Here is a 17,551-nt window from a genome sequence, read left to right as displayed (position 1 = left end):
AATAATATGATCATTAACTCAGCCTCTTAGGTCCAGACCCTTAGGCACCAGGCCTTATCACAAGGCATGAGACCCAGGCAGGAGCAGATGCTATGGGGAGTGGAGCACAGGCCCTAGGGTAGAGATGGAGATTGGGCCCTGTCCTGGAATCTCTGATCCGCTCCTGGTTTTGCCTGTTCCCCAACAGCCGCAACTAGCAGGCCACTCCAAGGAGGAGTGACCCCTCCCAAAGAGAAAAGGACCATATCAGTGCAGGCTCTGCACAGGCTCAGGGCAGCACCTCCACTGGCCCCCTGTGGCCATATAGGTGCCTCTTCTTACCACCTGCCTCCTCCGCAGGGTGGCAGCCTCCCTGCCTGGCCTTGACCTGCAAGGTAAGGTTGTTCTACTTTCTCTGACTTATGATAAAATGATTAAGTCCTTGTTCACAATTCCCATGTAACCATGCTGAGAAAAACAGACAGTCACTGCTTGTAGCTGACAGCAGTCCCCTGTCTGGTGAGTCCTTTGTGACCAGCGTCCCAGGTCTCAGAGCCCTCTAGAGGCTCAGAAATTTCAATGTTAACCTTACTTCCTTATTTGTATACCAAGTTCTTTCAGAACAAGACTAGTTCCTGCCTTATAGGAGGAAAGGACCCATCCTCAAACTCTTAGCCCCTCTCCCTGGAAGGCAACCTTTGTCTTTCTGGTCTCCAGGCTTCCCTGGATGTTTCTTAAGGCCCAGGCCAGTCATCCTTTAGTATAAAAGGACCTTCTGAGCACTGTTGAGATTCCCAGGGTTGTAGCAGCTGAGGCCACAAACCAAATATTTTTGTGTATTACATCATAAGGATGCTCCTGGGATTTTGGGTCAACAAAATGAGAAGGCCACCCATGGAGTGGGCAAAAATATTTTCAAATTATATACCAGATAAGGAGTTCATGCCCGAAATGTATACAAAATCTAATTCAATAATCACATTAAAAATCAGTAACAGACGTGAATACACATTTTGGAAAAGTGGACATGCAAATGACCAAGTTCCCTTCATGAAAATGTCCTCAGCACATCTAATCACCAGATAAATGCAAATCAAAAGACAAAATGGGAGATCCTGTCGCACTGGTCTGCAAGATTATGAGCAAAAGTCAAGAGGTTAGCTATGGTGAGGCGCAGAGAAGAGGGAACCCGGTGGGGGTCTCCCCAAGCAGCAGCGGGTACAGGTTCCCTGCCCAGGAACCTGGTTCTGGGTTCCGCGGCTCTGTCTCCCAGGGCTTGTGTCTCCGAGAGAGCGCAGGAGACATCCCCTATTAGGGGAAAAGGATGTCCTGAGCTAATTCCATACAGGCTTTGTGGACTCCACCCCCCACTCCAGACCAAAGCCATCAAGACACTGGGAATGACAAAACCCATCACCACCACAGGGAGGGTTGCCTGGACCTGAGGGTGGAGTCAAGTTGCCAGGGCTGGTACAAAAGCAGACAGGTGGGCCTCGTGTGGCTCTCTTGGCCTCAAGGCTCTTAGCTCTTCGCCAGCTCTCAGCAGGTCCTTGGGATTCCAGATCTGCAGAAGCATAGGACATATTCATGAGTTTATCTGTCTCTTTCTCTCCCTGAGTTATTCGTGTCTTCATTTTCCCTTTCTTTTGTAAATAAAACTTTTATTAACCTTCTGTGTGTGCCTGCAGTGCAAGTCCCTCTTGAAGCTCACAGGTGAGGTGCTCAGTGCACAGGAGCCCTGCTGGGTTGCTGCTGCTGCTGCTGCTCCAGCAGCTGGTGGGTGGGTAGTGGGAGGGAGGGAGTGGTTGTGATGATGTGTGTGTGTGTGTGTGTGTGTGTGTGTGTGTAGGCTCTTCATGCCAAGGGGAGACCTGAGGCGAGAGAGGTGTCCTCACTCACATGGGGAGGCGGAGACAGATCCAGGACAGGGTGTGCATTTCCTGGGTCCCAGATAAGGTTGGTGTTTACCGTGGGTTCTCTCTTCAACCCTCACGCCGTCCACAGCGCAGGCTCTTGCTCTCCCATGTCACAGGTGGGGACCCCAAGGCGGAGCAGGGAAGGGGGAGAGCCAGGAGGCCAAGCAGTGTCTCCCCGGGAGCTGACAGAACACCTATCCCGTCCCTCCCAGGGCCCCTCTGAATGTCAGTCTCCTCCTCTCTGGGCTCTGAGCACCTCTCCCGGGCAGGTGAGCCACATGGGGTGCTGGGAACGCACTTGGCAGATGAAGGATCCTGTAAGAGCTGACTTCTCTGGTCCTGGATACCCCCTTGGGTAGAGGAGGCCCCAATCACTTATTAGAAGAAGGTCTAGGAGGGTTCAGAGGTCAGGCCTGAGGGGCAGAAGTTGTTGGAGAGAAGAGTGAGGGCAATTTGTCTACTCACTTAACATAGAAATTTTAACTTCTAGGTCATCCATCCCTTTTTGTGAATCCACGTGATGTAAGTGGTCCAATTGAGGGCCGATTGCTTGCATATCACACAGCAGGAACCCAGACTTTTTGTGTTTCTCATCCCTTTGGCTTAAGTGCGATGATGGCTTTGCATGGTCTTCATGGTGCGCAATGGCTTCAGCTGGACCCAAAGAGTTCAGTGGGATGGGGATGGGATGGTGGGACGGGAGGAACATCAGGCAGATGTGGAAGTGATCAGCCTTGGCCCCATCCCACATCCCCCAAGGCAAGACTCAGTTGGGATCATTCCCCTCCTGGTAAGCTCCTACCCAGCACTCACTCATAGCCCAATTTCCACTACCCAGGGAACCTGCTAATAGCTGTTGTTGGGGGAGGAAGGCAAAGGGGAGTGGTAGAAAAGCCATTGTAAGGAGGAGCCCAGGGGAGTGGGAGACACTGGACAAGTTAGGAGACCTGGGGCCTGGGGGATTGAGGGGCATCATTGAGAATCACTGAAGGGGTGGGAGGGTGAGGGGGGATGGGGTGACACACACTGATCTGTGTCCTCTGAGTCTTCCCTCTCCTGGACCTGAACTCTGGACCTTAGCCTGGAGCTTGATGCTGACAGTTGGGGAGGTTTCAGGAGGTCGAGCTCAGAGCATCCACCCCCAGGTCTCCTTAGAACTTGACTGGCCCTTGGACAAAAACTGAGAACAGGCCTCAAGTAGCCAGAGCAGGAAGTCACCCAGAGGAAAGTACACTGGGGTGTGGCCAGGGGAGTGGAGGGGTCAGGGCAGGCCTGCTAAGGGCAAAGATTCAGAGCAAGGCACCCCCATCAGCCAGCTCCACACACAGGCCAGGGAGTGGAATCAGGGCGCTCACCATGCTGAGCATGGACCAAACACAGGTGCCTTCAGAGGGGCATACCGCCACTATCCAGCATGTAGAGTGTGGGCATTCTAAGGAGGTAGATTTGGGTTGCAATGCAGCTCTTAGAAGGAAAGAACAGCAGACCCAGGGAGCATTGTTTCAGCCACTCCTGGATTTCAGGGATTCCTGAAAATCATAGCACTGAGCTGTGTGTGTTTCAGGCCAGGTGGGCTTTGCAGGCAGCTCAGCACTCAGCCAATCTCAACATACCCTCCTGAAGCAGAGCTGGGGACACCAGGTGCAAGAGTGACACCTGCAGACCCTTGCCTGTTGGGGAATATTGCGGGAGGTGTCTGGCTTGACCTGGGCAGGAGGAAGCCAGGCCTGAGGAGCTGCAGCTCAGACTTGCTTTGACACTGGCTCCTTGGGTGGCTATTTCAAGGCACTGAGCCTCCCTTTGCTCACCTGCCAAATGGGCCATGTTAGGTAAGCCAAGAGGTAAAAATACAGCAACATTTTATATGATTATTTCTATTTTTAATGGACAATAGCCAGTGCAGGACATTCTGACAGTCAGATTCACCAAGAGCTGAAAGGACTGCCCTAAAGGAGGGATGTGTCAGGAATTTGAGCCTCCATGGGGGACGCTACTTTCCATGTATAGAGAATTTATTCTGGAAGAGGGGTTTGGGTTTTTATCTCCTGACACCAGCTCTCTGGGACACCTGCTGGGTGTCCTATAACTCAGGTCAACACTGACATGAACACCCTAGACTCAGCACAAGACCCAGGGTTTCAACAGGGCTTCATCCTGTACGGCAGGACCGCTCCCCACCTCAGATGGCAGTTGCCAGTGAGGTGCCCTGATTATCCACCCTGTTTGTTCATCCTACATTCAAATTCCAAAGTCCTCGCAGCCCCACAAATGCTTTCAGGGTTGAGAGTTTCCTAGACTGACTCTCAGGCCTCAGGAGCAGTCTCCTTACTGGCTTAGGATGCAGGTGTTTGGCTCAGGACCCGCAAAGGGATGCAGCACAGGCTGAGGGGTGGGAGGTGCAGGAACTCCTGAACCCTGCCCATGTGCGGTCCTCCCAGCACCTCCGTGTTTCCCCAACAGGGAGACGCCAGCCTGAAAACCCCGTCTATATTTAGGTTACATTGCGTAGGCAGAACTGATGAAATCCTTGGCTTTAGTGGCGAGGCGAATCTCAGCCCCTCTCCCTGGAAGCCTTACATCAAACCGGGCACTGAGCAGCAATAGCTACAACCTTCTGTTAAATAGCCTCGAGTCTATCCAATTCCCTCCTCTCTTCCTTTTCTAACCTTCCCTAAGTGTCAAGTGAGGAAAATATGAGGACTTGATGTCCTTCTACCAAGGAAAGTTTGTAACCCTCCCCTTCCCCCACTATCTCCACAACCCAACCCCTGTGATCTTTGAAGAGAATAAACACAACCATGCTCTTATCTTCAGGGGTCCAACAATAGTCAAGCACAAAGTACAGTCATCTCAATATAGATTTAGCAAACAAACAAACAAAGAGAAAAACCACACCCCAACCCACTTGTCTTAAGGCAGCCTGCAGGCCTAGTCCTCCCCAGGGACACAATCTACTGTGTCATTGACAATAGGACACACCCTCTCACTGAGGAGTCTCTTTTGGCTTCTGGCTGCATTGGACTCTCATTTTAACATTGGGCGAGATTAGTTAGTCCTGATTTGAATTTGAATGTTAACCTTACTTCCTTATTTGTATACCCAGTTCTTCCAGAAGGAGACTGCTTTCTGCCTTACATGCGGAAAGGACCCATCCTCAAACTCTAAGCCCCTCTCCCTGGAAGCCAAGCTATGTCTTTCTGGTCACCAGGCTTGCCCTGTAGTTTCCTAGGGCCCAGCCCAGTCACCCATTAGCTTCAAAGGACCCTCTAAGCATGCCAGCGGTTCCCGGGATTTTAGTGGCTGAGGACCCAAATCCAATGTTTTGTGTATCACATCATCAGGGGGCTCCTCAAGCTTTGGGTCAACAAAATGAGAAGGCCACCCATGGAGTGGGCAAAAATATTTTCAAATTATATACAAGATAAGGAGTTCATGTCCAAAATGTATATAAAATCTAACTCAATAATCCCATTAAAAACCAGTAACAGCCTCGAATACACATTTTGGAAAAGCGGATATGCAAATGACCAAGTTCCCTTCAAGTAAACATCCTCAGCACATCTAATCACCAGATAAATGCAAATCAAAAGGCAAAATGCAAATCAGAAGACCTGTCACACTGGTGTGCAAGATGATGAGCAAAAGTCAAGAGGTAAGCAGGGGTGAGGCGCGGGGAGGAGGAAACTGGGTGGGGATCTCCCCAAGCAGCAGCGGGTGCAGGAGGTGTCCCTGCCTAGGAACGTGGTTCTGGGTTCCGGGGCTCTGTCTTCCAGGGCTTGTGTCTCCAAGACAGCGCAGGGGACACCCCTGTTAGGGGGAAAGGATGTCCTGAGCTAATTCCATACAGACTTTGTGGACTCCGCCTCCACTCCAGACCAAAGCCAACAAGACACTGGAAATGACAAATCCCATCATCACCACAGGGAGGGCTCCCGGGACCTGAGGGTGGTGTCAAGCTGCCAGGTTTGGTACAAAAGCAGATGGGTGGGCCTTGGGTGGCTCTCTAGGCCTCAAGGCTCTTGGCTCTTGGCCAGCTCTCAGCCTGCCCTTGGGATTCCAGGCCAGCAGAAGGGTAGGGCACATTCATGAGTTTATCTGCCTCTTTTTCCCCTGAGTTATTCGTGTCTTCATTTTCCCTTTCTTTTGGAAATAAACCTTTCATTAACCTTCTGTGTGTGCCTGCAGTGCAAGTCCCTCTTGAAGCTCACAGGTGAGGTGCTCAGTGCACAGGAGCCCTGCAGGGCTGCTGCTGCTGCTCCAGCAGCCCCAGAGAGGTTGTTGGGGGGTTGGGTGGAGGCTCTTCATGCCAAGGGGAGACCTGAGGCTCAGGGAGGTGTAAGGACTCACACGGGGAGGCGGAGACAGATCCAGGACAGGGTGTGCATTTCCTGGGTCCCAGATCTGGACCATGTTCACGGCGGGGTCTCTTCAAAGCTTAAGCGATCCACAGAGGCAGGCTCTTGCTCTCCCGTTTCACAGATGGGGACCCCGAGGCGGAGCAGGGAAGGGGGAGAGCCAGGAGGCCAGGCAGTGTCTCCCCGGGAGCTGACAGGACACCTATCCAGTCCCTCCCAGGGCCCCTCTGAATGTCAGCCTCCTCCTCTCTGGGCTTAGAGCACCCCTTCCGGGCAGGTGAGGGCACATGGGGTGTTGGGAATGCACCTGTCAGGTGAAGGGTCCTGTAAGCGCTGCCTCCTCTTGTCCCGGATCCCCCCTTGGATAGACTGGGCCCCAGTCACTGACTAGAAGAGAGTCTAGGGGGGTTCAGGGATGGGGTCCGAGAGGACAGATGTGTTGGGGGGAGCAGAAGATTGACAACAGGCAGAGGGCACTTTGTCTACTCACCAGTCGCATAAGGTAGGTTGTTGTGCATCCATGAGTCACTCTGGAGTTGAGGTTGCTGAGGTTGAGGATAGCAGCTCCCTGCGGGGTATGGGGGGGGGGGATGAGGTGGAGGTGAGGGATTGGGAGGTGAGGGACATCAGGCAGGCAGGCAAGTGGTCACCCTTGGGCCCACCCCACCATCCCCCAAGGCAAGACTGCATTGGGGTCATTCCTCTCCTGGTAATGATAGCCCAGCTTTTCACACCCCAGGGAACCTGCTAGTAGGTGTTGTTGGGGGTGGAAGGCAAAGGGGAGTGGTAGAAAAGCCATAGCAAGGATGAGCCCAGGGGAGAGGGAGACACAGCACAAGGTCAGGACACCTGGGGTGGGGGCATTGGGGGGCAGGCATCACTCAGGACCCCTGGTGCGGTGGGAGTGATGGAGGACAAGAATAGTGAATCGGAAAAGGAGGCCTCACAAGTCTAAACCCTGACTCACACAAGGAGGTGGGGGGTCTCGGGGAACAACATGATTGTTAACCCAGCCTCTTAGGTCCAGACCCTTAGGCACCAGCGCCTTATCACAAGGCATGAGACCCAGGCAGGAGCAGATGCTACAGGGAGTGGAGCACAGGCCCTAGGGTAGAGATGGAGATTGGGCCCCGTCCTGGAATCTCTGATCCGCTCCTGGTTTTGCCTGTTACCCAACAGCAGCAACTTGGAGTGCAGGCCACTCCAAGGAGGAGTGACCCCTCCCAAAGAGAAAAGGACCATATCAGTGCAGGCTCTGCACAGGCTCAGGGCAGCACCCCCACTGGCCCCCTGTGGCCATGTAGGTGCCTCTTCTTACCACCTTTCTCCTCTGCAGGGGGGCAGCCTCCCTGCCTGGCCTTGACCTGCAGCTACCAGGACTTCTCTTCAATGACCTCCCTCAGCAGAGGCTGCTCTCCCCAAGGTCACCTGCCTGCAACCATGCAGGCCTCTCTCAGCAAACCTGTCCCTTTCAGGGCAGCTCTTCCTGCCCGCTGGTGTCTATGTAAGTGTCTTTTACAGAAGTGTCTTTCTGTCCCTTTCTCTAATAAACCTGTTCTTTAAACGTAGCTAATGTCTCTGCCTCATGGAGAAACTGGCCAGGAAACGCGCTGTGTGCCGCTGACCAGTAAGCCCTAGTGAGACCTTTCCCAGAGTGAACCCAAGGACCCCTGTGCTCTACAAAAATACATCAGGAGGGTGAGGGAGGGTGGGGTGACACCCACTGATCTGTGTCCTCTGAGTCTTCCCTCTCCTGGACCTGGACTCTGGGGGTCCCAGCCTTGAGCTTGATGCTGACAGGAGGTGAGGGTTTCAGGGGGTTGAGCTCAGAGCATCCACCCCCAGGTCTCCTCAGACCTGGCCTGGCCCTGGGGCACCAGGTAAGAACAGGCAGGCCTCAAGCAGCCAGAGCAGGAAGTCACCCAGAGGAAAGCACACTGGGGTGTGGCCAGGGGAGTGGAGGGGTCAGGGCAGGCCCCCTAAGGGCAAAGATTCAGAGCAGGGCACCCCCATCAGCCTCCTCCACACACAGGCCAGGGAGTGGAATCAGGGCCTTCACCATGCTGGGAGGGGATCACACAGGTGCAGGAGCCTTCAGAGGGGCGCCCTGCCCTTAGCCTGCATAGAGAGTGTGGGCTTTCCAGGGAGGTAGGTTTGGGGTGCAATGAAGCTCTCAGAAGGAAACGACAGCAGTCCCAGGGAGCATTATTTCAGCCACTCCTGGATTTCAGGGTTTCCTGAGCCCCGTTGCAAATCCTGCCATGTATGAGGGGCACTGAGCTGTGTGTGTTCCAGGCCTGGTGGGCTTTGCAGGCAGCTCAGCACTCAGCCAATCTCAACATTCCCATGTGAAGCAGAGCTGGGGACCCCAGGTGCAAGAGTGACACCTGCGGACCCTTGCCTGTTGCTGAATCTTTGCTGGAGGTGTCTGGTTTGACCTGGGCTGGAGGAATCCAAGCCTGAGGAGCTGCAGCTCAGAATTGTTTGAAGCCATATTCCTTGGTTGGCTATTCATTGCCCTGAGCCTCACTTTTCTCACCCTTCAAATGGAACAGGGCTCAGGAAATCCTGAAATCCGGGAATGGAGGAAACAATTTTATCTTAGTCTTCCAGGGTTTGTGGCATTTAGGCTCTTTTTAAAGCCAAGGATTTCATCAATCCTTCCTATGCCATGGCACTTAAAATAAAAAGCATTTTTCAGGCTGGAGTATCCTTGTTCGTTGAACACGGAGATGCTAGAAACTGAACAGCAATATCTGCAACCTTTATGTATATATACTCCGTCTATTCAATTCCCCCCTCCCTTCTCTTCTTTTTCTACCCTTCCCTACTTGTGCAGTGAAGAAAATATCAATACTTGGTGTCTTTTCTACCAAGATATGCTTTTAACCTCCTCTCAACTGTGACATAAATAAATACACCCACAATATCATCTACTGAGATTCAGCAATGGTCTGTAGTGCAAAGCACATTCATCTCAATAAATATTGAGCAACAAAACAAATAAAGGAACAAAAAAACAATAACCCACACCACCTGTCTTAAGCTGCCTGCAGAACTAGTCCTCCCCAGGGACACAAACTACTGTATCATTGACAACAGGACACACCCTCTCACTGAGGAGTCTCTTTTGGGCTTTGGCTCCATTGGACTCTCATTTTAATATGGGTGATTTTAGTCCTGATTTGAATTTGAATGTTAACCTCACTACCTTGTTTGTATACTGAGTTCTTCCAAAAGGAGACTGGGTTCTGCCTTACATGAGGAAAGGACCCATCCTCAAACTCTTAGCCCCTCTCCCTGGAAGCCAACCTTTTTCTTTCTGGTCACCAGGCTTGCCCTGTAGTTTCCTAGGGCCCAGCCCAGTCATCCGTTAGCATTAAAGCACCCTCTCAGCACACCTGAGATTCCCTGGGTTTTAGTGGCTGAGGTCACAAACCAAGGATTTGTCTATTACATCATAAGGGGGCTCCTGGGATTTTGGGTCCATAATGGGAAGGCCACCCTTGGGGTGGGTAAAGATACTTGCAAATTATATACCAGAAAGGAGTTCCTGTCCAAAATGTATAAAGACTATAAATCAAAAATCCAACTAAAAATCAATAAATTGAACAGACATTTCCTAAAAGCAGATATGCAAACGATCAAGATCACGAAAGGGTGCTCAGTATCACTAATCATCAGGTAAATGCAAATCAAAAGGCAAAATGAGAGACCATGTGACCCTTGTCTGCGAGATTATGAACACAAGTCAAGAGGTAAGCAATGCTGAGCCAGCAGGGAAGAGGAAACTGGGTGGGGATCTCTCAAAGCAGCAGACAGTGCAGGAAACATCCCTGGCCAGGAACGTGGATCTGGGTTCCATGGCTCTGTCTCCCAGGGTTTGTGTCCCCAAGAGAGTGCAGGGGACACCTCCGAAGCCATTGCAGTCTCCTCCCCCAACCTCTCCTGGTGCTCACGGGAAAACGGCCCCCTGACAGACACTGCTGGACAAACGTCCTGATCAGGGACCCAGGAAATGGACAACCCTGTCCTGGTTCTGTGCCTGCCTCCTCGTGTGCTGTTCCTCAGCTCTCACTTGTGTCATGAAGACCCCCACCTCCTGGGGCTGCTGGGAGTAACAACAGCAGCACAGCAGTAGCAGCTGGGCTCCTGTGTACTGAGCACCTACTAGGTGTTACATCTGTGTGGAGTGTTTACCCTGGATTCTCTCTGTCACCCTCACAAAGTCCACAGAGGCAGGCTCTTGCTGTCCCATTTCACAGATGGGGACCCTGAGGTGGAGCATCGAAGCGGTAGAGCCAGGAGCCCAGGCAGTGTCCACTTGGGAGCTGGGCGCGAAATGCAACCCCTCCCTTCCAGGGCCTTTCTGAATGTCAGCCTCCTCCTCTGGCTCTGAGCACCCCTCCCGGGCAGGTGAGGGCACATGGGGTGCTGGGAATGCAGTTGGCAGATGAGGAGTCCTGTGAGCGCTGCCTCCTCTGGTCTGGGAACCTCCCTTGGATAATGGGGCCCCCTATCAGTGACTAGAAGAAGGTCTAGGAGGGTTCAGGGTGGGGCCCAAAGGGGAGAGGTGGTGGGGAAACAGAATATGACCACAGGCAGAGGGCACTTTTTCCACTCACTTGATTTAGGCACCATAGCTTTTGGGGCATTAGCCAACCATTGCCACTGTAACTTCTTTCGACCCTTCATCTGAGAATTGTGTCTTGGAGGCCGGTGACCAGAATCGAAGTCTTCATCACTCTTTTGTGGCTCATTCTTCATTATTTGCTTAGCTTCTTGTTGGGTTCTCACTGGGAGAGGAGGGGGTGGAGGGGAGCAAGATCAGGCAGGCAGGAAACAGTGCACCCCTTGGCCCCATATCTCCCAAGGGGAGTCTCCATTGGGGTCATTCTCCTCCTGCTAAGCTCCTACCCAGCATGCACTCACAACCAGCTTTTCACACCCCAGGAACCTGCCAGCAGATGGTGTTGGAGGAGGAAGACAAAGGGGAGTGGTAGAAAAACCCTAGGAAGGAGGAGCTCAGGGAAGTGTGAGACACTGGACAAGGTCAGGAGATCTGGAGTCTGGGGGATTGGGGGGGGGTCTCATTCAGGATCCCTGATGGGAAGGCGGGGTGAGGGTTGTGGGGTGACAACCACTGATCTGTGTCCACTGAGTCTTCCTCTCTTGGACCTGGATTCTGGCATCCCAGCCTTGAGCTTGATGCTGCCATGAGGTCAAATAACAAATAAATGAACAACAAAACAACAACCCAGACACCTGTCTTAAGGCAGCCTGCAGGCCTAGTCCTCCCCAGGGACACAATCTACTATATCTTTGACAACAGGACACACCCTCTCACTGAGGAGTCTCTTTTGGCCTTTGGCTCCATTGGACTCTCATTTTAATATGGGTGATGGTAGTCTTGATTTGAATTTGAATGTTAACCTCACTTCCTTGTTTGTATACTGAGTTCTTCCAGAAGGAGACTGGGTTCTGCCTTACATGAGGAAAGGATCCATCCTCAAACTCTTAGCCCCTCTCCCTGGAAGCCAACCTTTTTCTTTCTGGTCACCAGGCTCGCCCTGTAGTTTCCTAGGGCCCAATCCAGTCATCTTTAGCATTAAAACACCCTCTCAGCACACCTGAGATTCCCTGGGTTTTAGTGGCTGAGGTCACAAACCAAGGATTTGTCTATTACATCATAAGGGGGCTCCTGGGATTTTGGGTCCATAATGGGAAGGCCACCCTTGGGGTGGGTAAAGATACTTGCAAATTATATACCAGAAAGGAGTTCCTGTCCAAAATGTATAAAGACTATAAATCAAAAATCCAACTAAAAATCAATAAATTGAACAGACATTTCCTAAAAGCAGATATGCAAACGATCAAGATCACGAAAGGGTGCTCAGTATCACTAATCATCAGGTAAATGCAAATCAAAAGGCAAAATGAGAGACCATGTGACCCTTGTCTGCGAGATTATGAACACAAGTCAAGAGGTAAGCAATGCTGAGCCAGCAGGGAAGAGGAAACTGGGTGGGGATCTCTCAAAGCAGCAGACAGTGCAGGAAACATCCCTGGCCAGGAACGTGGATCTGGGTTCCATGGCTCTGTCTCCCAGGGCTTGTGTCCCCAAGAGAGTGCAGGGGACACCTCCGAAGCCATTGCAGTCTCCTCCCCCAACCTCTCCTGGTGCTCACGGGAAAACGGCCCCCTGACAGACACTGCTGGACAAACGTCCTGATCAGGGACCCAGGAAATGGACAACCCTGTCCTGGTTCTGTGCCTGCCTCCTTGTGTGCTGAGCCTCAGCTCTCCCTTGTGTCATGAAGACCCCCACCTCCTGGGGCTGCTGGGAGTAACAACAGCAGCACAGCAGTAGCAGCTGGGCTCCTGTGTACTGAGCACCTACTAGGTGTTACATCTGTGTGGAGTGTTTACCCTGGATTCTCTCTGTCACCCTCACAAAGTCCACAGAGGCAGGCTCTTGCTGTCCCATTTCAAAGATGGGGACCCTGAGGTGGAGCATCGAAGCGGTAGAGCCAGGAGCCAGGCAGTGTCCGCTTGGGAGCTGGACGCGAAATGCAACCCCTCCCTTCCAGGGCCTTTCTGAATGTCAGCCTCCTCCTCTGGCTCTGAGCACCCCTCCCGGGCAGGTGAGGACACATGGGGTGCTGGGAATGCAGTTGGCAGATGAGGAGTCCTGTGAGCGCTGCCTCCTCTGATCTGGGAACCTCCCTTGGTTAGGGAACCAACCTCTCCTCTGATCTGGGAACCTCCTCTGATCAGGGAACCTCCCTTGGGCCCCCTATCAGTGACTAGAAGAAGGTCTAGGAGGGTTCATGGTGGGGCCGAGGGGGCAGCGGTGGTGGGAGAGCAGAAGAGGACAACAGGCAGAGGGCACTTTGTCTGCTCACTTGATTTAGGCACCATAGCTTTTGGGGCATTAGCCAACCATTGCCACTGTAACTTCTTTCGACCCTTCATCTGAGAATTGTGTCTTGGAGGCCGGTGACCAGAATCGAAGTCTTCATCACTCTTTTGTGGCTCATTCTTCGTTATTTGCTTAGCTTCTTGTTGGGTTCTCACTGGGAGAGGAGGGGGTGGAGGGGAGCAAGATCAGGCAGGCAGGAAACAGTGCACCCCTTGACCCCATATCTCCCAAGGGGAGTCTCCATTGGGGTCATTCTCCTCCTGCTAAGCTCCTACCCAGCATGCACTCACAACCAGCTTTTCACACCCCAGGAACCTGCCAGCAGATGGTGTTGGAGGAGGAAGACAAAGGGGAGTGGTAGAAAAGCCCTAGGAAGGAGGAGCCCAGGGGAGCATGAGACACTGGACAAGGTCAGGAGATCTGGGGTCTGGGAAGAGGGGGGTCACATTCAGGATGCCTGATGGGAAGGCAGGGTGAGGGGTGGGGGTAACACCCCTGATCTGTGTCCTCTGAGTCTTCCCTCTCCTGGATTCTGGCATCCAGCCTTGAGCTTGATGCTGATAGGAGTGGGAGTTTCCGGGAGTAGAACTAAGGGCATCCACGCCCAGGTCTCCTCAGATCTCGCCTGGCCCTGGGACACCAGGCCTCAGTCAGCCAGAGTGGTAGTCACGCAGAGGAAAGCACACAGGGGTGTGGCCAAGAGAGTGGAGGGTCAGGGCATGCCTGCTAAGGGCAAAGACTCAGAACAGGCACCTCTATCAGCCACCTCCACACAATAGTCCAGGTAGTGGAATCAGAGTGCTCACCATGCTGAGCAGGGATCACGCTGGTGCAGGCACCTTCAGAGAGGCTCCCCACCCCTAACCTGCCTGGAGAGTGTGGTCTTTCCGGGGAGGTAGGTTTGGGGTGCAGTGCAGCTCTCAGAAGGAAATGACAGCAGTCCCAGGGAGCATTGTTTCAGCCACTCCTGGATTTCAGGGTTTCCTGAGCCCCATTGCAAATCCTGCCATGTGTGAGGGGCACTGAGCTGTGTGTGTTCCAGGCCTGGTGGGCTTTGCAGGCAGCTCAGCACTCAGCCAATCTCCACATTCCCTGGTGAAGCAGACATGGGGACACTGGGTATAAGAGTGACACCTGCAGATCCTTGAATGTTGGGGATTCCTTGCTGGAGGTGTCTGGCTTGACCTGGGATGGAGGAAGCCAGGCCTGAGGAGCTGCAGCTCTGACTCCCTTAGACATGGATTCCTTGGGTGGCTGATTCATTGCCCTGACTTCCCTTTGCTCACCTGCCAAATGGGTCATCTTAGGTAAGCCAAGAGGTAAAAATTCAGCAAAAGCTCATAGAAACCTTTCAACATTTTACATGATTACTTCTATTTTTAATGGACAATAGCCAGTGCAGGACATTCTGACAGTCAGATTCACCAAGAGCTGAAAGGGCTGCCCTAAAGGAGGGATGTGTCAGGAATTTGAGCCTCCATGGGGGACGCTACTTTCCATGTATAGAGAATTTATTCTGGAAGAGGGGTTTGGGTTTTTATCTCCTGACACCAGCTCTCTGGGACACCTGCTGGGTGTCCTATAACTCAGGTCAACACTGACATGAACTCCCCAGACTCAGCACAAGACCCAGGGTTTCAACAGGGCTTCATCCTGTACCGCAGGACCGCTCCCCACCTCAGATGGCAGTTGCCAATGAGGTGCCCTGATTATCCACCCTGTTTGTTCATCCTACATTCAAATTCCAAAGTCCTCACAACCCCACAAATGCTTTCAGGGTTGAGAGTTTCCTAGACTGACTCTCAGGACTCAGGAACAGTCTCCTTACTGGCTTAGGATGCAGGTGTTTGGCTCAGGACCCGCAAAGGGATGCAGCACAGGCTGAGGGGTGGGAGGTGCAGGAACTCCTGAGCCCTGTCTGTGTGCTGTCCTCCTGGCACCTCCGTGTTTCCCCAACAGGGAGACTCCAGCCTGAAAACCCTGTCTGTATTTAGGTTACATTGCGTAGGCAGAACTGATGAAATCCTTGGCTTTAGTGGCGAGGCGAATCTCAGCCCCTCTCCCTGGAAGCCTTACATCAAACCGGGCACTGAGCAGCAATAGCTACAACCTTCTGTTAAATAGCCTCGAGTCTATCCAATTCCCTCCTCTCTTCCTTTTCTAACCTTCCCTAGGTGTCAAGTGAGGAAAATATGAGGACTTGATGTCCTTTTACCAAGGAAAGTTTGTAACCCTCCCCTTCCCCCGCTATCTCCACAACCCAACCCCTGTGATCTTCGAAGAGAATAAACACAACCATGCTCTTATCTTCAGGGGTCCAACAATAGTCAAGCACAAAGTACAGTCATCTCAATATGGATTTAGCAAACAAACAAACAAAGAGAAAAACCACACCCCAACCCACTTGTCTTAAGGCAGCCTGTAGGCCTAGTCCTCCCCAGGGACACAGTCTACTATATCAATGACAACAGGACAACTCCTCTCACTGAGGAGTCTCTTTTGGTTTCTGAGTGCACTGGACTCTCATTTTAATGTTGGATGGGATTATTCCTGATTTGAGTTTTAATTTAATCTTACTTCCTTATTTGTATACCCAATCCTTCCAGAAGGAGACCGCTTTCTGCCTTACATGCGGAAAGGACCCATCCTCAAACTCTAAGCCCCTCTCCCTGGAAGCCAAGTTATGTCTTTCTGGTCACCAGGCTTGTCCTGTAGTTTCCTAGGGCCCAGCCCAGTCACCCGTTAGCTTCAAAGGACCCTCTAAGCATGCCAGCGGTTCCGGAGATTTTAGTGGCCGAGGACCCAAATCCAATGTTTTGTGTATCACATCATCAGGGGGCTCCTCAGGCTTTGGGTCAACAAAATGAGAAGGCCACCCATGGAGTGGGCAAAAATATTTTCAAATTATATACAAGATAAGGAGTTCATGTCCAAAATGTATATAAAATCTAACTCAATAATCCCATTAAAAATTAGTAACAGACTCGAATACACATTTTGACAAGCAGATATGCAAATGACCAAGTTCAGGAAAGGGTGTTCATTATCTCTAATCATTAGATAAATGCAAATTGAAAAGTAAAATGGGAGCCCCTTTCACACTTGTCTGCAAGATTATGAACAAAGGTCAAAAGGTAAGCAGTGGTGAGCAGCACGGAGGAGGAAACGTGGTGGGGGTCTCCCCAAGCAGCAGCTGGTGCAGGGGACATCCCTGCCCAGGAATGTGGTTCTGAGTTCCATGGCTCTGTCTCCCAGGGCTTGTGTCTCCAAGACAGTGCAGGGGACACTACGGAAGCCATTGCTGGCCCCTCCCCCAACACCTCCTGTTGCTCATGGGAAAACCACCCCCAGACAGACACTGCTGGACAAACTTATGATCTGGGACCCAGGAACAGGAAATACACACCCTGTCCTGGGTCTGTCTCCGCCTCCCGGTGTGAGTCTACCCACTCTGAGCCTCAGGTCTCCCCATGGCATGAAGAGCCTCCACCCCCCAGGGCTGCTAGAGTGAAAGCAACAGCAGCAACAGCAGCAGCAGCAGCAGCAGCAGCAGCAGCAGCAGCAGCAGCAGCAGCAGCATCTGGGCTCCTGTGTCCTGAGCACCTGCTGGGTGTTAGATCTGTGCCCAGTGTTTACCTTGGGTTCTCTGTTCATAGTGGAGGCATTTGCTCTCCCATTTCACAGATGGGACCCTGAGGTGGAGCAGGGAAGGGATAGAGCCAGGAGGCCAGGCTAGTGTCCTTTTGGGAGCTGGATGGGACACCTATCCCCTCCTTCCCAGGGCCCTTCTGAATGTCAGCCTCGTCCTCTCTCAGCACTGAGCCCCACTCCAGGGCAGGTGAGGGCACATGGGATGCTGGGAATGCACCTGGCAGATGAAGAGTTCTGTAAGAACTGCCTTCTGTGCTCCAGGATTCCCGATTGTATAGACTGGGCCTAAGTCACTGACCTGAAGAATGCTTAGGAGGATTCAGTGGTGGGGCCCAAAGGTGCCAGGTGGTAGGGGGAACAGAAGATTGACATTAGGCAGAGTGCACTTTGTCTACTCACTTAAACGGCAACTTACCAACTAGGCCTGACCTTTCCAATGTTTTCAGATAGTCACGTCCCTTCTTTTCAGCTTTTTTCTTCTTTTCTTTTGATGGAGAAAAACAAACCAAAACCAAAAACAAAAACAGTAAGCAAATCGTTGTAGTAACAGTCCCCATCAGATAATCATTTCAATCCAGGTGCAATTAGCATTCCAGTGTAGGTGCAATTGTTAGGGGGAAAAGGGTGTCCTAAAGCTAATTCCATAGAGGCTTTGTGGACCCCACCCCCACACCAGACCAAAACCATCAGGACATTGGGAAAGACAAATCCCATCACCACCAAAGGGA

General features: G+C 52.1%; 1 protein-coding gene and 1 long non-coding RNA gene across 2 annotated transcripts in view; both read right to left on the bottom strand.

The window, feature by feature from the left end:
- Window positions 1-17,267, bottom strand: part of LOC119232347 (uncharacterized) — a 57,466-nt gene extending 40,199 nt beyond the window's left edge. The window contains exons 1-3 of the mRNA XM_054689336.1: window positions 17,239-17,267; window positions 13,156-13,326; window positions 10,876-11,046 (exon numbers count right to left, since the gene is read on the bottom strand). Coding sequence (XP_054545311.1) covers window positions 10,876-11,046; window positions 13,156-13,225 — 241 coding nt within the window. The 5' untranslated portion in view covers window positions 13,226-13,326; window positions 17,239-17,267. The remainder of the gene's footprint in view (window positions 1-10,875; window positions 11,047-13,155; window positions 13,327-17,238) is intronic.
- LOC129144878 (uncharacterized) lies at window positions 2,392-9,645 on the bottom strand. Its single transcript, XR_008549667.1, has 3 exons — window positions 9,563-9,645; window positions 6,741-6,818; window positions 2,392-2,549 (listed from the first exon to the last, which is right to left on the bottom strand). It is a non-coding gene; the product is annotated as an uncharacterized LOC129144878 (long non-coding RNA).
- Window positions 17,268-17,551: the final 284 nt, after the last annotated feature.

Source organism: Talpa occidentalis, unplaced genomic scaffold (assembly GCF_014898055.3).
Source record: "Talpa occidentalis isolate TD23 unplaced genomic scaffold, MPIMG_talOcc4v2.1 talOcc4.7, whole genome shotgun sequence".
NCBI classification, from domain to species: domain Eukaryota; kingdom Metazoa; phylum Chordata; class Mammalia; order Eulipotyphla; family Talpidae; genus Talpa; species Talpa occidentalis.
This window is presented reverse-complemented; position numbering and strand designations above follow the sequence as displayed.